This window comes from Spodoptera frugiperda, chromosome 30 (genome assembly GCF_023101765.2).
Source record: "Spodoptera frugiperda isolate SF20-4 chromosome 30, AGI-APGP_CSIRO_Sfru_2.0, whole genome shotgun sequence".
NCBI classification, from domain to species: Eukaryota; Metazoa; Arthropoda; class Insecta; order Lepidoptera; family Noctuidae; genus Spodoptera; species Spodoptera frugiperda.
In genome coordinates, this window is record NC_064241.1 from 12,171,174 (window position 1) to 12,192,818 (window position 21,645).

General features: G+C 35.6%; 1 protein-coding gene across 5 annotated transcripts in view; it reads right to left on the reverse strand.

Annotated features, from left to right (window-relative positions):
* Positions 1-21,645, reverse strand: part of LOC118270072 (adenomatous polyposis coli protein-like) — a 56,812-nt gene that overhangs the window by 15,180 nt on the left and 19,987 nt on the right. For 2 of the 5 annotated variants that reach the window (XM_050706913.1, XM_050706911.1), the window contains exon 1: positions 21,176-21,487. The exons of 2 other annotated variants lie outside the window; for them this stretch is intronic. In XM_050706913.1, coding sequence (XP_050562870.1) covers positions 21,176-21,181 — 6 coding nt within the window. In that variant the 5' untranslated portion in view covers positions 21,182-21,487. Of the gene's footprint in view, positions 1-21,094; positions 21,128-21,175; positions 21,488-21,645 lie in introns of those variants that run through there. One more of the 5 variants, XM_050706912.1, reaches the window with a different exon arrangement.

Sequence of the window (21,645 nt, forward strand, 5' to 3'; positions counted from 1 at the left end):
GGATAAGATCCAAAACATGGTGCAAAAGAAACAAGAGTTTAGCATTCTTCAGCTATAAATTCATCAATGAAACGTAAAACACAATTCAATGAAAAGTGCACCTTGACATGTTTTGATTAGATAACATAATTCATTGAGAATTTATTTGGACGTCACTCCATTCGTCACCAAGACTTTGTTTTCATAGCAAAGTGCTGAACTTCCAACAGCCATATGACTCAGAAATGCTAAGAGAGGCAGCCAGTAAGCTAAGAACCCCCTAGTTATTCCAACCACCCTCGACCCAGTTCCCGAGCGGTGCTTTGACGGATTTCAATGACTCTCAACTTCGCAGTCTGAAGCCCTTTCGGAAAATCAATGATGATGTTGCAAAAACTTAAGTTCTGGAATGATTCGACAACATTTTGGGTTTTGTTTTCCGTAAAAAGTCGATTGGAAAACAAGAGGTGCTTATTGTACGAAGGAAATATGCACAAGGGCTTACAGATTGCATCGAATGGTAAATAGGGACAGGATGTTAAATAATCCTTCACTAAGGAACTGTTGCCTGGAAGTTTAACACTAAGCAAATAGAACATAGAGACCAAAGCTTGAAACAACAGACCGTAATAACAGCTATTACATCTAACCACGTAAGGAAACAGAAATGGATTACTTGGATGAGTCAAGCCATAAACCTAACAAGGCGTTTACTAAATACGGTCTATCTGCAGATCGCCATGGTGGGCGCTACCAATTAGTTTATTAATCCCATTGCTTCTCAATAAACGTCTAACAAAAAAGGCAGACAGTCGTAAAATTCAAGGTGAGACATAGACACAAAAACCATAAACAAACATTTGACCAAAAGCCGTTCGGTCGTCGAACTTGAGTTGCGTAAGTGAAAACATTAGCAAGACGGTTAGAACGATTACGTTGAAGCTGGTACACGTGTAAAAAGCATAAAGCGACCGCAATACCCGAATCTAGGTAACAATAATGGACCCGACCCGAACGGTCGTAACCCACAAATAGGTTGGAAGTCGAAACCCACCGGCAACTGCAGTTTTGCAACTCTTTATTATACCTCGTGGATGTATTATTTGATGTTTATGGAAATCTATCGCAATAAATAACATTATGAAACAAGATTTATTTCCTTTTATATTTTAAAGAAATTGCTGTTTTTGGAACAATCCCAAAAAAGCTTTATAGTTTTTAAACACTGAAACGAAGCAACAATAAATGATGGTACACAATTAACCGTTACTGAATAAAGCATCGCAGGCTTTCAAATTGAATGATTAACAACGGCTTTACTCATTTGCATTGATTAATCTGGTTAGTAACGTAGCGTGAATAAATACACTGGAACCCTGACAAAAGCAACATTTATAAATCCAAAAAGCAATTACTCAGCGGCGAGGAACAATCACGAAACATACAAAAATAATCAGTAGCGACTTAAATTGATAGTTTCTGTCATCTAATCCTGTGAGGTTCGTGGTTCGTGCCGTTTCAACCCAAGTTGTGACAGAGGGAGACGTATGAGAACAAATGACGGATTTGGATCTGTGACAACGGTACAGGAAGAGGGAACACTTAAAATAGAATGCATATTAGTTTACGAAGACGGAAAGTAAACCGCTAACGATTTGAACGATGCAATAATAGCATTCGGGGAAGTTGTAAATATCGTTTAAAATTAGGATCTTTAAGGATTTAGTTATGATTTTATAAATGGTACATAAGACTCGTTTGGAATAGTACATTAAACATACTTTACTATAGTGTAAAAATGTACTAGACAACGTGTGAAATGTTAACACGAAACAAAAAGTCGATTATGGTACCATACGATGTTTCATAACAATTCTCGAGTAAGGTAACGAACAAATAATCTCATCAACAGACGTAACATCGAGTAATATGGAGAAGCGAAAAAATGCAAACATTAATCATTTCGAACAATAAAACAAGAGCATACTCTCTAGCCATTAGGCACATGAAAGCAAAGGCACTTACAGCGGTGAAAGTGTTATGGAATTTCGCGATGCACCCGGCCATTATTGTAATTGGAGTGAGACGGTACGTCTAGACCGCCAACATCATCGGCATGGCGGAGTACTTCTTGATGGATGGGGAGCAACGATCGAGGACGTTCACCGATCACAGCAGATGCTTAGAAATCAACTCGATTATAATTGGCTCCATTGACGTCTCAGTTTTCACGGTTAACTAGTTTTAATGAATTTTCCAGCTGATGTAGCTAATATTTCTCTTTTGGCAAATATTTTACTATTGTTTGACATTGAATTAATGTATCTTCTTGTGTTTGCTTTAGTATTTTTATCTCAACGTCATGTTAATAAATTGTTTTCTCCACAAAGACCACTCTATGGATACGTAATGTGACTGCAATGTCACCTACATAGATAACTTTGATAAGGCCATGCCCATGCATTTAAATATCTTAGAGACAAGTGAAAGGTTATTTAGGATGACACGTACTTATACATTCATTCAAGAACAAACAGCATTTTAGTTTATTTTTTGTTATAAACAAAATGATTGGTTGTGCAAACGTTCCATTCAAACCAAACTAGTAATTTCATATTCGAAACGAATACTTTTACATCATAAAATGAGAAGGTATACTTAAAGCGTATTATCACGCTAATTAAACACGAGTAGTGCAATGTGCTGAGTGATAGGAAAGTGAAAGTTTTTAAGAACAGAGGTAGAAGACTATACTTACTTCATGATTAAGATAGGAGTTCAAGAGCAGGCGTTATCTCCTAAGTATAGTCAAGAGCGAATATCGGAGTTATAGTAATGTTGATTCACAAATAGGAGTCCGCGTAGTTTACTAGATTACCGTTTCAATGTTTCACAAAAGAACGATGTACTGAATTAATTTTAATTAGAGGAGATAAAGAACGGAACAAAAGGTCCATTCTATGCCTATTTAGGTAAGTGCTAGTTCAGGCTGGTATTGTACCATTATATTAAATGCAAAGATAGCAATAGCCGTAAGTGCATTGTCTTATAACAATACTAACATTTCAGACTATATTGTATAGACAGTTCCCTGCTCTATACACAACTTCTATAAATTAAACTCGACGGATAATGGAGTTTAATGTTATTTCTTTCCATTGGATTGTGGAAATCGGAACTTGTTGTATAATTAATGACGTAATAGTTTCAATTAAACGTTGTTCTTAATGAATAGTTATAAGAATGTAATGAGGAAAAGTTGAGGCTATTTTATTAAATAATTGTTGGTGGAAATAATTTCTCCACTCGGAATAAAAACTAGAGACTTGGTGATTTCAGTTTTCTTTTCCGTCATAGTAATAAGTATGGTTGGAGACTGACGCTATGAAATCGATGCAGCGTAATTAATGTTCGTATCTCAGCAATTTTATACACTACGGAAACGCTGTATTCATTCGATTTAAAATCGATTTCGCTTTAATAAAATTGGTTGTATTTACCCATTCTTGGTTGCTATACCATTTTGAAAACATCTAATAGTTTAGGATAGAAACTTTGTATTCTATAGTATAAATAAATAAACACATTTAAAGACAAAACCTTTTTATTTTTGATCATTAATGGGTTAAAAAAGAACCCTTTTTCTTAGCTATAAAGTGATAATCCCTAGCTGGTTCACGATAAACGACACATGAGTACACAGTTACTCCAACTTGAATCTATATTTAGGAGCCAAAACCCATGCCGGTGTCATTGACTGGGAGACTCGCACATGTCAATCAACGTCTCATTTAGAATATTTTCGTTCAATATTATAAGCGACATCACCCTACAAACTGTTGACTTTGTCACAATGAAATAAGGTTCAATTTCACAGATGCTGTGCTAGTGTCAGAGTCAGTACATTAAAATAAGACCAGTGATTCATTTTGACGTCCAAAATCATTGAATATTAGTAGACATTACGGCGTGATTTAACACAGACAGGCAACTGACAATATTTACTAGTAAAATTATAATGAACAATGGTTTTTGGCTGATTATCAAGGGGCAACCCACCTGTTTTGAATTGCTGACTTGTATTTCGAAATACAGATACAGTAACACTGGTTATCGAGAGTTAACCTATATATAATTCTGGGAATTATACCGGCTGGGTCAGTGCATTGGCTGCATTGCGGCACACGTATTCTTGGCTCCTAGAGACGGCCTTCAGAATGCTATCTCCGCTTGTTTCATATTATGAAACATGTTCCCAGTAATGGCCCAGGTAAATTCTTTATTCGTGCCAGAATACAGACCTATAATTTTATTTTTATATGACTTAAGTTCTGAGGAGTTAAGTCTTATAACAAAAATGGTTGTTCATGACGTCAGAAATACAATACCGCTGAATTATTTTTACCAATGTTAAATTCAGAGTAGCAGAAAAGCCATTAGTTTTACCATCAATTTTATTTTCAACAACTAATTTGATATCGTTAATCAAAACATACGAAGCGTAAAGACAGCTACAGAATAAATATGACCAGAATTAAGTTGATATTGTCTATTTATATTGACTGGCATGATTGCCTCCTGGTGTAAAGAGAACATAAATAAGTAATAGCATAGATATTATAAGTATTATTATATCTAGGAGATCTAGACCACACATTGAGTCACATTTGGAGCGGCCGCGCCGTGTGGTCGCGAGACGAATTGTAACAGATTTAACTTAGTGAGCATCAAAGTAAAGTGGACCACGTAACATTTATTTCATCTACAAATCTTCAAGATTTCCTAAATGATCGAAAAGACTCCCAAAAAGATATTTTGCCACATTAACAAATATACTTACCATTATACTTGACTGCCTTGGTGGTAGACACACGGCAGTGTGTCCGCCAAGTTCGAGCAAAAAACCGACACACCGGCCGTGGGTTATATTACACGAAAAAGTAATAAATATTATACTGAATCAGCTATTAGGGCTTACAGGTTTACAGCATGGTAGCCAATATATCAAGATTTCCTAAATGATCGAAAAGACTCCCAAAAAGATATTTTGCCACATTAACAAATATACTTATGGAAATCGTCTGTACCTGCAAGATCACCCGTATCACTACTCCGTCGGGTATAACAAGGTAATATTCATATTATACGCAATATTCCCGAAGATATTTCAAGGTAAGGAGAAAAATGGAGGGTTAAAGTAATGTATCAGTAACGTGAACTGGCAAATGTCCCTCGGGTCCTCTCTACCTTCACGAGTAGGTAGGGATATTGCCTCAATAACCAAGTTACACAGATGGTGACCGCATGAAATTCTAGTATGACCACAACGAATATGAAGGGCTTCGGTTGAAATTATGATATTCTTACAATATGTAGGTTAAAGCTTATCGATTTCTGAGGAGTGTTGGGTAATTTCAATGGAGGACTTAAATTCTTAGTGGAAGAGACAACTATACTAATTGTGGCAGATATTTAGATAATAGATGATACGGAAAAGAACATAGCAAAAGTAATTCTGGTAATTTTAAACCCTTAACACGTTAATCGCCGCGTCGGACAATGGTGACCGACGCTTAGCGGAAGATTTGCCGTGAACGATTTTCTTTCGGCAGTTAATGCTTTAAATAAGAAGTAGAAACATTTATATTAATAGTAGACGATTTCAAAGAGCATATAAAAGATTTAGGATGACATAAAGATCTCTTGCTTTGAAGCATCGAACGTCAGAGACCGTACCCGGATGGAATGTTTACTATGTTTAGCTCAACGGAGAGAGAAAATAATTATTTTTTACGAGTTTCCGATAGTTTGTGTTTACGAGCAATTAATGTGTGTTTACATTGAAACGACCTTTGGTCACTGTTCAAGTGTTCATGTACAGTTTTAAAAGTCAAGGGTCCTGTATTTTAGTTTGTAAGTCAGGGCCAGGTTTACCAGAAACGCTTTGATCTTGTAACACTTTAACGTTTCACATTTAATTGCTTTTCACCAGCACCAGTGTACTGTTGGATAGTCCCTTAACCCTTTCTCAAGAAAAGTCAAGTCACAATTTCTCCTTTGTATTTTAAGTTGAAGCAAAAATGCTCTGTAATCTTATTATGATGGGCATATATACCAGTTTCGGTTAAAATCCTTGTTGATGAAAAATTGCTTCAGTATTTTAGGCCTCGTAAAAAGGGAGTGTTGATCTCAGGATTATAAATATTGCTATTACTGTATCCATATTTAAATACTCAAGTGGATTATCTGCGCTATAAAAAGCCGTGAAGTGGGTGTTGTAAATTGAAAGCAATGAATATATGAAAACATTCATTCACAATGAAGTTTTGTTTAAACTTTAAACAAAGACCAGCAATAATTATGCCACAACTAGTGAGAAAATTATAATCAATCGAGAATTTTAGGGTAGCCATTTTCATGCAAAACAGTAGTTGTTAGTAGTTAGTTGACTGCACGGTTGGCGCGGTGGCTGGGCAACTGGCTGCCGTGCAACGGGTAGCGGGTTCGATTCCCGCACGGAGCAACTCTTTGTGTGATCCACAAATTGTTGTTTCGGGTCTGGGTGTCAAGTGTATGTGAACTTGTAAAAAAAAAAAAAAAAAAAAAAAAAAAAAAAGTTAGTGCTAATCAGCTCGGTACAGAGTGAAAATAGGGCTGTTAGAATTAATTAAGAGGATTGAAATCATGGATTTGGATGAAATGTTATATAAGGGTTATATGAGGTTATATGAGGGTTTCATAGTGAAAGACAAAAGAATATTAATCAGCTGAAAATATTTTTCAAGGTTTTTCTTGCAATGGAGTAAGATGGTCGTGAGTTCGTGACGTTAGCAACCTGTTTATGGGAACGTGAGGTGTCCTAATAATGGGAAGTACGAAGTGTCACGAGCCATACGACACGGAAGTCCATGTGTGTGATGGTGTAGTGGTGACACGACACACATGGGAGTGAATATGATTATTGTATTGTTTCCTTGTTCGAAATGTGGGATTGTGGGCTGTGCCAAATTGTCATTGTAGTTAGATTTCTTTGTAGACTCTTGCTCGCCCGTGTCCAAATTACCTGATTACAAATTATTCTAAATTTTGGTCATCATGACATAGTTATCATAGTCGTTTTCCTAGGTGTATATTTAAGGAGTATTTGCAAAAAATATCGCTAATGGTTTGTTATCTATCACTTAATACGCTTCAAATGAATAGAATTCTTTTCATAACCAAGATTTACTTTCATACGACTTATAACACAAACACGTCTATTAACAAAATTAATTAAACACATAAACAGAGCTAAACAAAAGGATATAAAAACTAAAATTATAGTAGTAGACCTAAAAGAAGACGCGGGAAAAACAATGTATTACCTAATGCGACATAACAATGAAATTACGAAATATTATGTAGAGGAACTTGTCTCAGATAATAAGAAGTGTAACAATGAAGCTGTGGTATGTAATCTATCTGTGTGAATGTGAATCGACAAGCTTCTTAGAATATCACAAGTTCCGTGGTTGAGCGCAGTTTTTCGATGTGAGAAAATGGGAACTGCGGAAGATGTGACAGTAATTAATTGGATGATTTGTTATAATACCGTGATCTTTTTCATGAAGAAGTGGATAAAGATGTAACATAATTCACTAGAATGTTGATATACGACACATTTGTCATGCGAGATATCGGTACACCTTCATTAAATACCGAACACTGACAGTCTTCAAACAAAAACTTTAACGTTTTAATTCAGACAATATTTCAATTAAGTGCGACATTTCCTCGTAGCATACCTGTGATGGTTTCTTTTTTTTAATGAAATGTATACGTATCTATTTTCAATTGCATGCACAAAGACAATATTTCTTGCATGTAACCCTGTCAGCTTAATCACAAAATGAATTAGTTGCGTAGCTTAGAAATAGAATTGCAAATGATCATTTAAATTGTCAGTAAAAACGATATTAGAATTCCAAGGCCTATTATTGGTTGTATGTGTTGTTACTAGTTTCCCACCCACTATTAAGTAGTGACAATCATTATACAAATTTTATTAAGAACCAATGACCATCCAGATAAGTGCATGCTTCAAATGATTTGAAGACCCTAGCAGTAATTAACATACAAGAAAGACAATTCATGATACAAGACGATAAAGAAACTACAGACGAAGATAATAACACAGATATTAAAAATGAAAGTAAATACCAGAGTATTACGTATGTAATGCATAATAAGCACTCCCACGAATAAGACATTACACAAAACAAAAAACGTTATTCAAATATATTTTGACGGGACGTGATCATTCATAAAGCGAAGAAACAATTTTGAATGAACATTCATTTCAGTCAGAGATACTAAATAAACTGAACACAAAAAGTTTTAGATTGCTGAAATTATGTAATGACCCGCGACGAACAGATAATAAATCAAAGAGACAATTTTGTTGTAGAACACCTTTTGTATTTCAGTGGAGAAATATTAATAAATAAGAACACTCAAGCAGAAACTTTAGATTTGGTTTCAATCAATGTTTTGAGAAATGAGACGATGGAGGTGGGCAAAATTAATGACTTTTGTCACTATTCATCAAGTGATAATTTAGAAGGCTCAATCTAAAACGATACATTTGTTATACCAAAATATATTCTTTACAATCACATTAAATGCCATAAGTCTAGTCTAGGTACACCAACAAACAAAAGTGAGAGTCATGAAGTACTAGACGACCTTCCTCGAGTCACAGAATTGAATGGAAGCCTCAGCAATATTAGCAATTACTGTGAACACACGAAGACTTATCTATGATTGAACGTATGAGTAATTATGTTAAAACGTTTGTATTTAAAAGTAATGATTGAAAATGTAATTAATGTTTCATTCGAAAATCCAGCTGTGACGAAGGCCTTATCAAGCACACCCAAAACCACTGGCTTAAATGGTTTAGGCGTTAAATTAAAAAGGGTAAAATGAATTAGGGCTTTTCATTTTTGATACATTTATCAGATTGAAAGGGCAACAGTCACAAACACGCAGAATTTAATCAACAGTTATAATTAATTTAAGACATGAATAACGAGCCGTGAAAAGAAAGTGCAGACAGAATTAATTTAATAAATATGTATTTAAACGCTGTATGAGCACCAGAAAATTAATTACCGAGATTACATAAGCTTCACATGTTAGATCTTACATAACCACGATCGTGTAAACAATAAATCACCATCAACCTTGAGGAGAGGATGTTTAAATCGGTATCTTTTACGAAAATTCGACAGCCATTGACTTGAGGACTCATTAATATCCATAAAAGGTTGCCAGACCTCAGTTCCTGGCTTCCTGTGGAAGTGCTAACAATTTCCGAGGCGGACGGGGTCAAGTGCCCTAGGGACAATCACGATGATATGCCGTGAAGATTGGAAGGAAGCCATGGCCTGAATTTTTGCCTCGGAAGTCGCTGATCGATGGGCGGAGATAAGTTGTTTTTTTTTTGCTGAGCAACGCTACACACTATACGGACAGTTTATGAAGAGTTATATTGCAAAAATTACGATTACAACTGTCTTTATATACCTGTGTTTAGTTAGGAAGAAACACATTTTTTTCTAGTATTTGAGATAACTGATATTTTATTATGAGTTCAGTCAACTACTGGAAGTAATTAATATTCTTTGACTTTGTGACCACCACACTACTAGGTAAAAGACAAATCATAAAGCATTTGTATGCAAATATGAATACAACTGACCGCACGCCTTCATCTTACCACCATAAAAGGCATAGGTAGGTTTGGTAGCATACAAATTGCTCGAGTGGGCTGACCAAGACAATGTTTACTACGGTCTAATGATGACAATTCTGTGGGCGACTCACTAACAACCACCACAATGAAGATTATAAGGAAAGGGCTATTACAAAGATTTTGTTACCGAGTGCAGACAGTATTAACTGGTATAAATTAGGTATATTTTGCATTACTAGACATGAAGACATTACTTTACGTTTCTAAGAACGAATCACTATTAGCAAATGCAGTGTTGGAACTAATTGGTCAGTTAAGTACTTCATTAGTATACCGGGTCGTAAGAACATCATTATTATCGTCTTAGTAGTCAACATTATCTATTTCCTTTTCGTAATGTTCTCCGTCCGTTTCGTAATAGTCGGTGCAATAGCAGCCGTCATATCCTCTAGAACTATTATCTACTTTTACAAATTGTCACTTTCCTTTAACATCGCAAGTACGTATGACACTTGTCTTCGAGACACAAGACATGGGATCTTCGAAAGAAACAATTCCAAAGTTACACAATCCCAGAAATGTTTAACGGAGATGACATAAATCATAGACTTCTGACAAGCCTTCGCGAACATTTCGTTCCGTATAATTGATTGCTTAGTGAAAGTAAAGTGTAACAAAAAGGAAAAATAGAGTAGAATTCGAAATAATTATAGATGTAATCAAAGATAGGCAGACAATACGAGGAGGTAGACAATACTGGAGTTATTTGTCACGGCATAGATCAGTTTCTCATTGCACAATCATATTCTGATGAGATAATGTGCGTTTCAGACCCATTGGACCTTGAACCATCATTTCGTATGAAGCGTTGAGAAACCAAGATAGGTATCGTAAATCAAAAACATTTTGACTTGGAACTGAAGCAAACGATAAAAGAAACAAGATGTTTAGAAAGTAAAATTCGCAGCACAAAGAAACGCGTGAATCATAAGCGAAATATGGATTGGATACGTTTTGCAGTGATAGCTTTGTAACGCTAAGAACCACTGGCAGCTGTCATGGTTTGTCAGTTTCGATGTACCAATAAAAAACTAATTTATCGTATGTAAACCAGCTGTGTAAGATGAGCTGGTTGGTCAAGGTAAAGAGGCGTAGGCAAGGGTAGTACCTGTATCAATCGTCAACTGAAGAGGTCTCGTTGAACACTTACTTGAAAAGAGGGGAGAAATTTGGAACACGCTTTTTTGCTTAACATTGATGACACAAGACATGATTGACTAATCTACAAATAAGGGCAGATCCAGACAAGTTACCTTAGTGAGCTGCAAATTACAAAACATGCTGAATATTTTCCCAATGAGGACGAAAAAACTGTCTACATTCTACCTGGGACCGGTTGCATCGCCCACCGGGTGAGTCATCCAGGTGGGTTCGCGTGATGTAATGATAGGCTTAGTGCATGTTACGTCTGCACGTGGGTGTGAGATGCATTTAATATGCGATATGTAAATTATAGATGACATTGGGATGAGCTAGCATTGCTGCAATATTCGATGATTGTAATACATGATTAGATCGAATTAAGTATGTGCGAAATAGTGATTGTTAAAGGTGTGATAATTGCTAACAATGATGTTTTATTTCTTTAGAAAGATTAGCATCTGTGAATGCTTTAAAATTGCAGCAAGAGTCAATAAAAAAATAAGTTATGTAAAAATCTTTGAATTACCTCTGGTGTTCACTACATCCTTTTGGATTGAAAACCTGACAAATACCAAGGTGTTATGATGTAGCAATATTTCAGTTACAAAAAACTATAAGCAATCAATAGTTCATTGTTTGAGGTGCTCGGTAACAACGCATAAATAATGTGGTGCTTAAAACAATACCCGACATACTTTGGTGGTGACGTGTGGAACACTGAGATAAGTGTCAGGTTCAATATAGAATGCTCTTTGTCTCTATGAAAAGTAAATGGTACATTTCGTTGCTCAATTCACTGATATTTCAATTACAGAAAGATTTTATTGACATTTCCAGTCATTCTTTTTACGCCAAATTAAATAATTTTATAAGTGTTTTTACTCAACTTTATTAATATTATTGGAAATTCTATTAGTACTACATGAAAGAGGACAACGTCTCTAATGTTTGATTTTATTAGTTTCTCAGAAAGACAAATGAGTAGAATCAGAAACGATTCTAACATCAGCATCGTCGGAAATGTCATCAACATTGAGTAACACTATACTAAATCCAAAATCTTCTTTAATCTTTTTACTGAAAACAGTTTTAAAGTAAAATGGGTCGCCGTTTAAAACCAGTGTAAGGTTTCAATTACAGTTGGTCGCCTGATCGGAGTCGGCATACAGTCGCATGCGGATAATGTTGCCGGCTGACCTAATATAAAGTTTCTTGTATACTTGTACAATGTAGGCATGGGAATGCACTTAGCTAGTCTTTGAACAGAACAATATTGTATGCTGAAGTAACAGCTTTGAGGAAATAGATTTAAGTACAGTTGTTTTTGTTACTTTAACTTTATAATCTACAGATAAAATATCGTGAGTTTGAAAGAGAATAGCATTACGTTCCCATAAAGATACTGTAAGCACCGCGCCGGTCGTCCACCTGAGACTAGCAGTCGGCACTAAAACAATCGATTAGAATCTGCAGTAAACTAGATTACACCCCTCGCTTCCATTCGATACAACTGATGTAGGTAACAGGTTTAGAAGCCGGTCGACGCTCAGAGCCATTCGCTCAATGATCCTCAATCAACCTAACAACATAGTCACGACACCCTGTGGTTATCGATACCAGAGATACGAATCGATTACAAAATCGAGTGGGCGAATCAGCACTAGTAGTGACTGGTTCTTTGCGGATAACTGTGCCAGTTATGACATGTAAACATTAGTTAGACAATATTTCCTTTTAAAATATCTAAGATCATAATTGGCAGTAGATGATAGATCAGTATAAAATATTGTTCGTCCAAGTTGCTCTGGAAGCCAACTAACGTCCTTAGGATAGACTTGTGATAAGAGTGGGCGATGCATCGATTCCGTATCGATATTTCCAATAGACACTTATAGTATAAATGGGATCGTAAAGCCTTTTAAGGGATTAAGTGAAGTGTCGTGGGCTTCTTTATACGATAGGGTTTAACGAGGCAACTATCTAGAAAAGCACTTAGGAATGAATTGATATTAATCCTATAGTTGTAATCTAGGAAGATATTTGCAAACGCATTTGAAAAGAAACAATGAAAATGGCCTAATTCTTGGTCCCAAAATGGGTGTTATAAAATGGTCCACTTTTAACAGACGTTGTTAGCTAGATATTTATGTCCTTAATCTTATCGAGTATCTAAAGTAAATAGCGACAATTGTCCCATTGACTGCACAGTCACCAATCTAGACAGAAGAATGGGTCAAATAGATAAAATTTGAGCAAATGACCAATTCTAACTATCGTTAACTAGAACTGGATCAGTAAGTAATAACTATAGTCCATAGAAACCCACGTAGGTATTTAGTCAGTTAGTCACGTAGTAAATCTACGTCAACATTAAAATACTAGGTTAAGACTAGCCGAGGCAGTGTTTGTAATTTTATTAGAAGCCCATATTATGGTAGGTGGAGACAATTACGTGTCAATCAATGGAGATTACATGGCCATGTAACTGCTGTATTGTTCTCATAATTCACACCAATATTAAAATAATGGTTGATTACATAGCGTTTTGTTATGACTTTATGAGAATGGTATACACTACTGAAGATATGGAATTTCTTTTTATAAAAGACGAGAAACTGCAGTATTTTTATAGAGGAAATAGTATGAATGATGTGAAAGTTTAAATAATCTATTCATGGCAGAAAGTATTGTTAACTTCCCATATAATAATGAAGTATCAGTCAGTATTGATGTGATCGATAGCGAGAACACAATACTAGTAGTGACTAATTACGACAGCATACCGCCGCGATGCCAACTATTTGACCGATCGTGACGCATGATCATCCACCGGATTCCAAAGCCGGATAAAAATGCTGGTTAGTAATTCTGACCAATTTAAACACCATTGAAGGGTTAGATGAAATCAGATACTTACCGCATCAAATTGAGATGATAGTAACAAGCGAAGTTACAAAGGAAATAATGCTTTAATCTAATCCAGATAAGATTCAAAACGAATCTTTAGAAAATATCGGTAACAAAACAGGTCTAGAATTAAGAAATTCACCCACTAAACTAAACTAAGAACACAAATAAACTAGCGTTGAAATATTAAAAACACTTAGGTACACTGACCTGATTGCTGATACCAGTTTTAATTCTCAGACAGATTGAGGGCAAGACTGTTGTGATCGTAACAGACCTGTTGTTTTAGATTAATAGCAGTGGGCTAGGCCAGCTTATGCTAACTTGAGAGTGTGAAATTAATAGTCTTCATGTTGTAAAAAAAGTTATGCTTTACACGTGGCATCCAACTGGCTAGCTTGAGAAGATATAAATGTAAAGAGTAGAGACCCTAGAGAGGTGGGATAGATGTATTTATAGCACCACTTTTATAGACTTATAGGTACTAGATAGTCTATAAAAAGATAGTCTTTTAAAAATACTATCTTTAGGGTTGCGTCGGATGCATTTCAGGCAAATACCATCAGATTGTATTTTTAATAATTTATTAACTACGAAAGCTCAATGCTAGACTGAATGCAAAATATATCTAGACATGGCATCGTTTTACTGTATGACGAGTAAATAATGATTTACGATTTAGTTTAACATAAATAATTATAAATCTCTAAGAACGCAAAGAATAATTACAAGAAAGTTATCCGGAGATATAGGAACAGACATTTACTGGCGTCTAGTCGACTTTAATTGTAGTCATCGGAAGTGCAGTATACATTTTATGAGTGTGAAGAGAAAAATATAGGAATTGATATTGAAACTGTTTGTGATAAAGTGAATGCTAGATCAAGACGTTTAAAAGAGTAATTTGAATCACATGATCAGGTAACTATAAAAATAAAACTGAAAACCAACCCAACACCAAAAAATTTACTTTAAGGGATGTATAAAAAAGAAACAGAAAATATTCGTGCGAAGCCAGTTTAGCATGCAGCAGCAAATCCATACCAAACTCAGGTACCGTACAAACGTCTCCGAGAAGTACTCTAAAATATTACTGGGACAAAATTGCAGTCGAAAGACATTACAGGCACATAAACAAAACCGTACCGTACATTCTACAGGCCATCGTAAAACTAATAGGAGAATTTATGACAGACATTCACGAGTCAGCTAAAACCACTTAGAAAATGTAACAAAAATGAGGCTAGTCTCGTATATGTACAATGACTGTGACAAATATGAAGATGTATGTTTTTCATAATTAGGCATTGTTGGTTTGTCGTCCACATAACAATGGGCGACTCTCTTCTTTACATGGTATGTAAATAATTGCGGAGGGTCAACTGCGAGTCATGGTCGTTTAACCGAGTTCAAAGCATTGGATATCTTAATTTCTGTACCGCACCGCTCTTCATCTTCATCAATCAAAGCTATGAATTCAGGTTAGTTATCAATTAGTCGTAAATCTATGAATATATCTAGTTCACCTGATTGATTTGGCATTAGAAGCGTGAATATATACTTTTAAGTGACGTATATTCGTTCGAACGATTGTGTGTCATCGGTTTGCGCAGACGTTCCGACGACTTGACGACTGTACAAGTCTACATTCACCTGCGCGTGAGTCATACTTAGTTTTATTTTTTTTGCACCAGTGATGAGTGTAATGCTTTTATGTGTTGAGATTGCTGTCTCATATAATTAGAGCGCTTAATTCAACCATAATTAATATGCATCGCATCTGTTTGTTGATGATTGAAACATGACTCATGCAGCTACTAAAGACGAAGTTGTAAGCTTAGACAGGTGTAAATAAGTCTCGCGGTATCAAAGCAGGAACATTTCCTACAAGGTGTTGTAATGTAATTAGCAGCCATGTAACAATCATATTTTAATAAATGATAACAATGGTAGACGAGGTAGTAGAAAATTAATTAAAACATACAATTAAAGCGGGTAGCGACGGAATGTAACAAAAAAGAAATGGTAACCGCAAAAGGAAAGCGTAATTAAAATAGCAAATACGAGTACATTTACTGTTGTCATTAAAGGAATGGTAAAAGTAAATCCGATTGTTTTAATCAGTAGAAAGCTGATAGACGGAAATAATGGCACCAAGTACAACATACGATTTACATATTTGACATTATTCGTGATCGAGTAACATTTGTAGGGAATTGACGCAGTCGTTGGTTCCGGATTTTCATTGCCAATGTCGCTTTTATACTTTATCGATTAAACTATAAATAGTACTAAAGGTTCTGGAAAGTTCTGAAGTTGAAACATTCAAAATTGTTGCTGTCTTTTTCAGTTATTATACTTGTGTGCCTAAATTTAAATATTTTCAGTTAAGAGTTCCACCACCTGCTTGTATTACTGCGCCGTTAGCAGCAATGAACAATAATTTTAATAATTCAGATGTAAATGTATGCATAGGTGCTGCAGTTTGGACTGCAGTGAGAGGTAAGCTTCTAGATTGAATTTAATACAATTAAGAACAGTACGTATTTGGATATAACAGATGTTTCTGTTAAAATTGGAATTGGTGCATGAAACTACGTCAAACTTTGGCACACTATAAAAATATTTTGACAAATATTTGTCACAAAGCAACCAAAACGAAATATAGAACGGAAAAACAATGCTCCCAATGATGATATCCTGGGAAATCTTATTATAACCAGCCAAGTGTTCCGCTTCGTATTGGACGTCTTTGAAGATAATGGTGATGATAGATCGCATCCACTGTATTTAGATCACACGCTTTAATAGAAATTGGAAACAGATCGGCCGGGCTTTGAAATGGTTTTCTTTGGAATTGTCAAATTTTAGCAGAGTATTATTGATTGATTTAAGAGAAGATTCGTTGACGAAAGGAAGCTAAAGAACTATAGCGTTTGAGAAGGGTGTAATCGTGGACAAAGAAGAAAACTTTAGTGTAAAATTTCAAGATCCTGGTGAAAATAAACCAGCTAGAGTCATTACTATTCATGAACAAGCCACAAAATGAGTCAGAAATTGCAAATCTTTTTATTTTCTGGGGTGATCCGTGTGGAAGAAAGTAACGTAGCGGTAACAGATGAGACTGCACTGGTTCATTGTCAACGAGCACCACAATAACCCACTTTCTTACACTTGCTTGTCATTCTAACTACCTCACCACGAGATTTTCTTTCGCAAGAACAAAGAAAGCATATTGCAATTTTGCATTGTGGACTAAATACAAGACCATTACAAGTGATGTTGGCTTTCCATTAGAAGGGTTTCTACATTAAAAGCTCCAGAATACTGTCTCATTTGCTGGTCAAGAGTTTTAAAGTAGCATTTATTTTCCTGTATTTAAAATTTGGGTATCAGCATAGATTCATACTCTGTGCATATGACACAAAGAGCTTTGTCCCCAGCTGCAACATGTTTAGGATATGACCACAGAACTTCTTCTCCATTCCCATATCAAGATGGCATATCATCTCCAATTAAAACTTTTGCCTTAAACGACGCATTCAGTGTCCAATTTATAACAATTGCTGCGCAGATGTGCACTTTCTCAAGCCACAATTCCCTTGTTCACTAGCGCTGACCCGTTTACTGTAGCGCCACGCTTCTATTCCCGAGCGTGAGTCACAGTACTAATTATAAGTAAAATTACTCGAGCACGGTCGTTACTCCACCGACCAGTTGTAACAAGTTAGGTAATGCTGTATTTATATTTAGGGGAACGTAGGTCAAGAACACTGTGTTTAAACTTGATATTGTCATTTTTTAGGTGTAGTTATTGATTTTGGTAGTAATGGAAGAAAAGAGAAGAGATTAGCTGAAGTTACGAGTAGAAAAACACGAGAATGAGTTACTAGATTCTTTTCCTGTGTGATGTATTTTCAGTGCAAATGTAATAATACTTGGCTTTGATTTGAGCTGTTTAGATTTGAGATTGCTTTGATTGTGCAGTATAAAATAAATTAAGACCAAAACATATACATAACGTATCATAATATAGGTATTAACTATCTATTAATACTCGACTCGATGGACATACGTGCAGGTTTAGAACACCTATTCTGATCAGTTTCATTATGAGTTCCATTGCATTTTAATAGGTATATTAGAAAGAGACAGAAAACAATAATATCGAATTAATACAAAATACAATGCAAATGCAACAAATGTCAGTAGCTAAGGATAAAGTTTATAATTATGATACAACCACAGCTAAAACCAATATTGGAACAATAGCATTTTTAAGAATACGTTGGTGATACATTGGAAAACAGTAAATAATTATAATTCCAGCAACTACCAGTTATTGATAACTCCGCAAACAAATTTCCAAATTGTACCGACCAAGGAATTGAATCTAAGGTTTAATCTTAAACATTAGTTTGCAACCACTTAATTCACTAGATTAAATCAAGCCTAATCAAATAATTAAGGCAAGGGGCCTCGGGTTCGATTCCGGGTTGGGCAAAATATTGTTGTATTGTAAGTATTGCTGGGCATTTTTGGGTTTTCGAAAATTTCTTAGTATCTGGAATTCCGATTCCATGGGAACACCCCTAGTGAAAAGTGGGTGTACATTGTATAGCGGCGCTACGTGCCGTAATGTGCACCTCCGCCTACCCCTTCGGAGATAAAAATCGTGATTTAGTATATATTGTATAATCAAGTAATTTCAGTTTAAACAGCAGTCATGTGACTTTTTGTGACAACTCTCACAGTTACCGCTCCAAATGACGATGGATTACAAATTAATATTGCGCATGCGTAATAAGGCGATACCGAGAATCATACACGTTGAGAAACTGAGCGATCGTGATGCAAGTAGGCTCTATGCTCTAATACATGTAAGAATGTACGATGCTCATGGTAATTAAGGAAAACAATAAACATCACAGTCATTGGTTATGTTAACTGAAGTATGGGATTCAATTGTAATCAGATCTTCAGTAGCATCATTCTTGATTACTTACTTCCTTACTTAAGTGGATGTTTACAATAAGTATGGCTAATTACTTATTGGAATCTTGTGTATATCGCGAATTTTCGGAATTGCTGTAAATTAAATTTAAAAAAATCATTGCCCCAAACTAGGATTTTCTTCTGTGTCGTGGGTGCGTTTAAAAACATACATGTTCACATACACTTGACACCCAGACCCGAAACAACAGTTTTATTTGTGGACCATACAAAGAGTTGTTCCGTGCGTTCCATCAAACCCGCGACACGTTGCACGGCATCCAGTTGCCCAGACACCAATCATCGCAGCATTATGAATTTGAAAAGCCGTGTTTGTGAACTTATCTTCAACTTTAGTCAGTAAAGCCTAGTCTAGAAATGTATCAGTATCACTTATAGTTTCCATTGATAGCTGAAGTTTCAAACTACAAAGATGTTTATATGAAACATCGCGTAGTGAGGCAAAATATTTTCATTCACCTTGTCCACAGCAGTATTCAAAATATTTACAAACTTTACTATCTACTGGAGTTTCTTTAGTAATAAAGTCATCGTTTCCTTCTCATTTTTAATTCCTTTAATTCTATTTCTGACCTGATTTTTTATTAAAAATAGATGGTTGGATTAATATAATCCTCATCCTTTTCTATTGAAGATACTTGATTCAAAGTTTCGAAAAGATGTAAAGTATTTATTATAAATTTCTGGCCGATGGCCTGGCCTTACTGCCGTGCCGTATTCGGAGTAATTTAATGGTTAATTAACCCAATCCTTAGCAATTATTTAGAAACGAAATCTTCATTAAGGAATAGTTTAAGTAAATATTAAATGTCTTTGCGGCAGTTAAGTGTGCTGAACTACGGCTAGTCATTGTAAAAAAACAATATGATCTAATTTTGGATTCTTACTTAATGTAATTCGTTCCTACAGATCTTGTTCATTACAACTCGGTAATTATAACAATTGGTTCACACCAATGGGAACAACAACGCAGTCTAATTTTAGTATGACTGATGTATTCATTATTTAACATCTAAGATTAACATGTTTAAAATGAACGGATTTAACGGTCTCCTTAGGTTCGACACCGTTATTTACCGCTAAAAATTCTTTATCCATGTTATCGTGATCACTTTAATTGACTTAGGCCTGTTAAGGCGTGGCCCAAAGTTCGTCTTGAATTTTAAAATCTACGATACCTACTGTTGTGGCATCATCTGTAGTTGTAGCTCTGAGTGTATTGTCTGCATTGGTAGTTACAGCTTCATGTAAACATTCTTTGTGTTATTAATTATTTAGTTTAGCATACATGACAGTGATTCAAACTTTAATGTGCTCATAATGTGTTCCAACTTTGGTTAAGTCGTGGGTAGATGATGTTTGAAGGTTATTCTTTTCAACACTGTTAATTTTGAAGACATTGTATAATGTTATTACAACATAATGATATACACGGTTCAGATTGTTGATAAGACATGGAAGGATAATAATTACATGAATAAATGGGTCACTTAATAATTGTGTACAATTAAATGTAAAAATAAAGATGTTTGACAAATTATGGATTAAGTACGATAAAAATAAAATAAAGGATTGTTAAAATTCTATTTATAATAACAAAACCGTTAAAGATTTTATTGGCAACGGTTAATAGGCGAAGGACGGTTAAATTCCAACAACATTAGTATCAACAAACAGGTTTCGAATTCTGTCATAACATAACTTCTAGCCCAAATAATGCCGTACAATGACCCAAATATATTGTAAATCGATAAATTAATTATTGTTTGTATTCGAAACATCAGCTTCATCGCTACCACCCACAATAGGGAGACTCATTAACACTTCTCAACGAAACATAAATTTAGATCCTAACTACGGAATATCCAGCTCCTGAAATACGGATTTAGAAACGTGAAGATTGATGTGCCATGAGACACACTTGCCAGTGAATTATAAACCGTATGGTTAGTAGGTTAAGGTGTAAGGTGATTGCAGTATGAAGGTGGTACAAGATACACCCCCGTTGTAAACATCCGGTAGTTAAACCCGTGCCCGAGATGTCTTCATTCTATAAAGTGCTTTTTCTTGTTAAGAAAAATGTCGTGAATATCCGGATGGACCCTTTCGTGGAAAATAAGTGTCCGCTACTTATGATGAGTGTTCCAATGAGCAACATTACGGTGATTAGACATTAATATGGTAAGATGGACCGGTGGACCATTGCGATAATTGTTAGTAAACACGGGTGCGAGGTAAAAACTACAGAGTACTAACGGCCGACGCACCAGCCATGAAACAATAGCCAGCGATGCCTGAAATCGTCGAAGGTACACTGGTTCACTATCTGATGGTTACCTCCATGATAGGTCTTCTATTGGATCGTTCATGCGGAACGATTTCTACGCATTCCGCCGATAACGTTGCGTTCCGTGCCCGTTTATTATTCAATTAAATCCTGTGGGCTTTGTTTGCAAAAATTTAAACGAAAAAAAAAAAAACATTGATTGTTTTATTCACTTTAGTCACTTCATGTTCACTTTTGAATGTAAAAAGAAACTTAAATAAAAACTACACTTTAAAAAATTTCGTATTCGCGAACGCGCATCGAAATTCGAATGTAGAAAATAATGGCGACGGTTGTGCGCCCAATAGCCGCGTGGACCGCAGACTGAGCTCGTAGCGGCGCGTACGCAGCGTGCGTGCATGCAACCGCATGCGCAAGCCGATATGGTGGGATATTGTTTCAGACGATATAATTATGTTTACTTAACGCACGGGTTCGTTTACCAGTGCATCTGTACAGTGTTAAATCGAAATAGAAACAG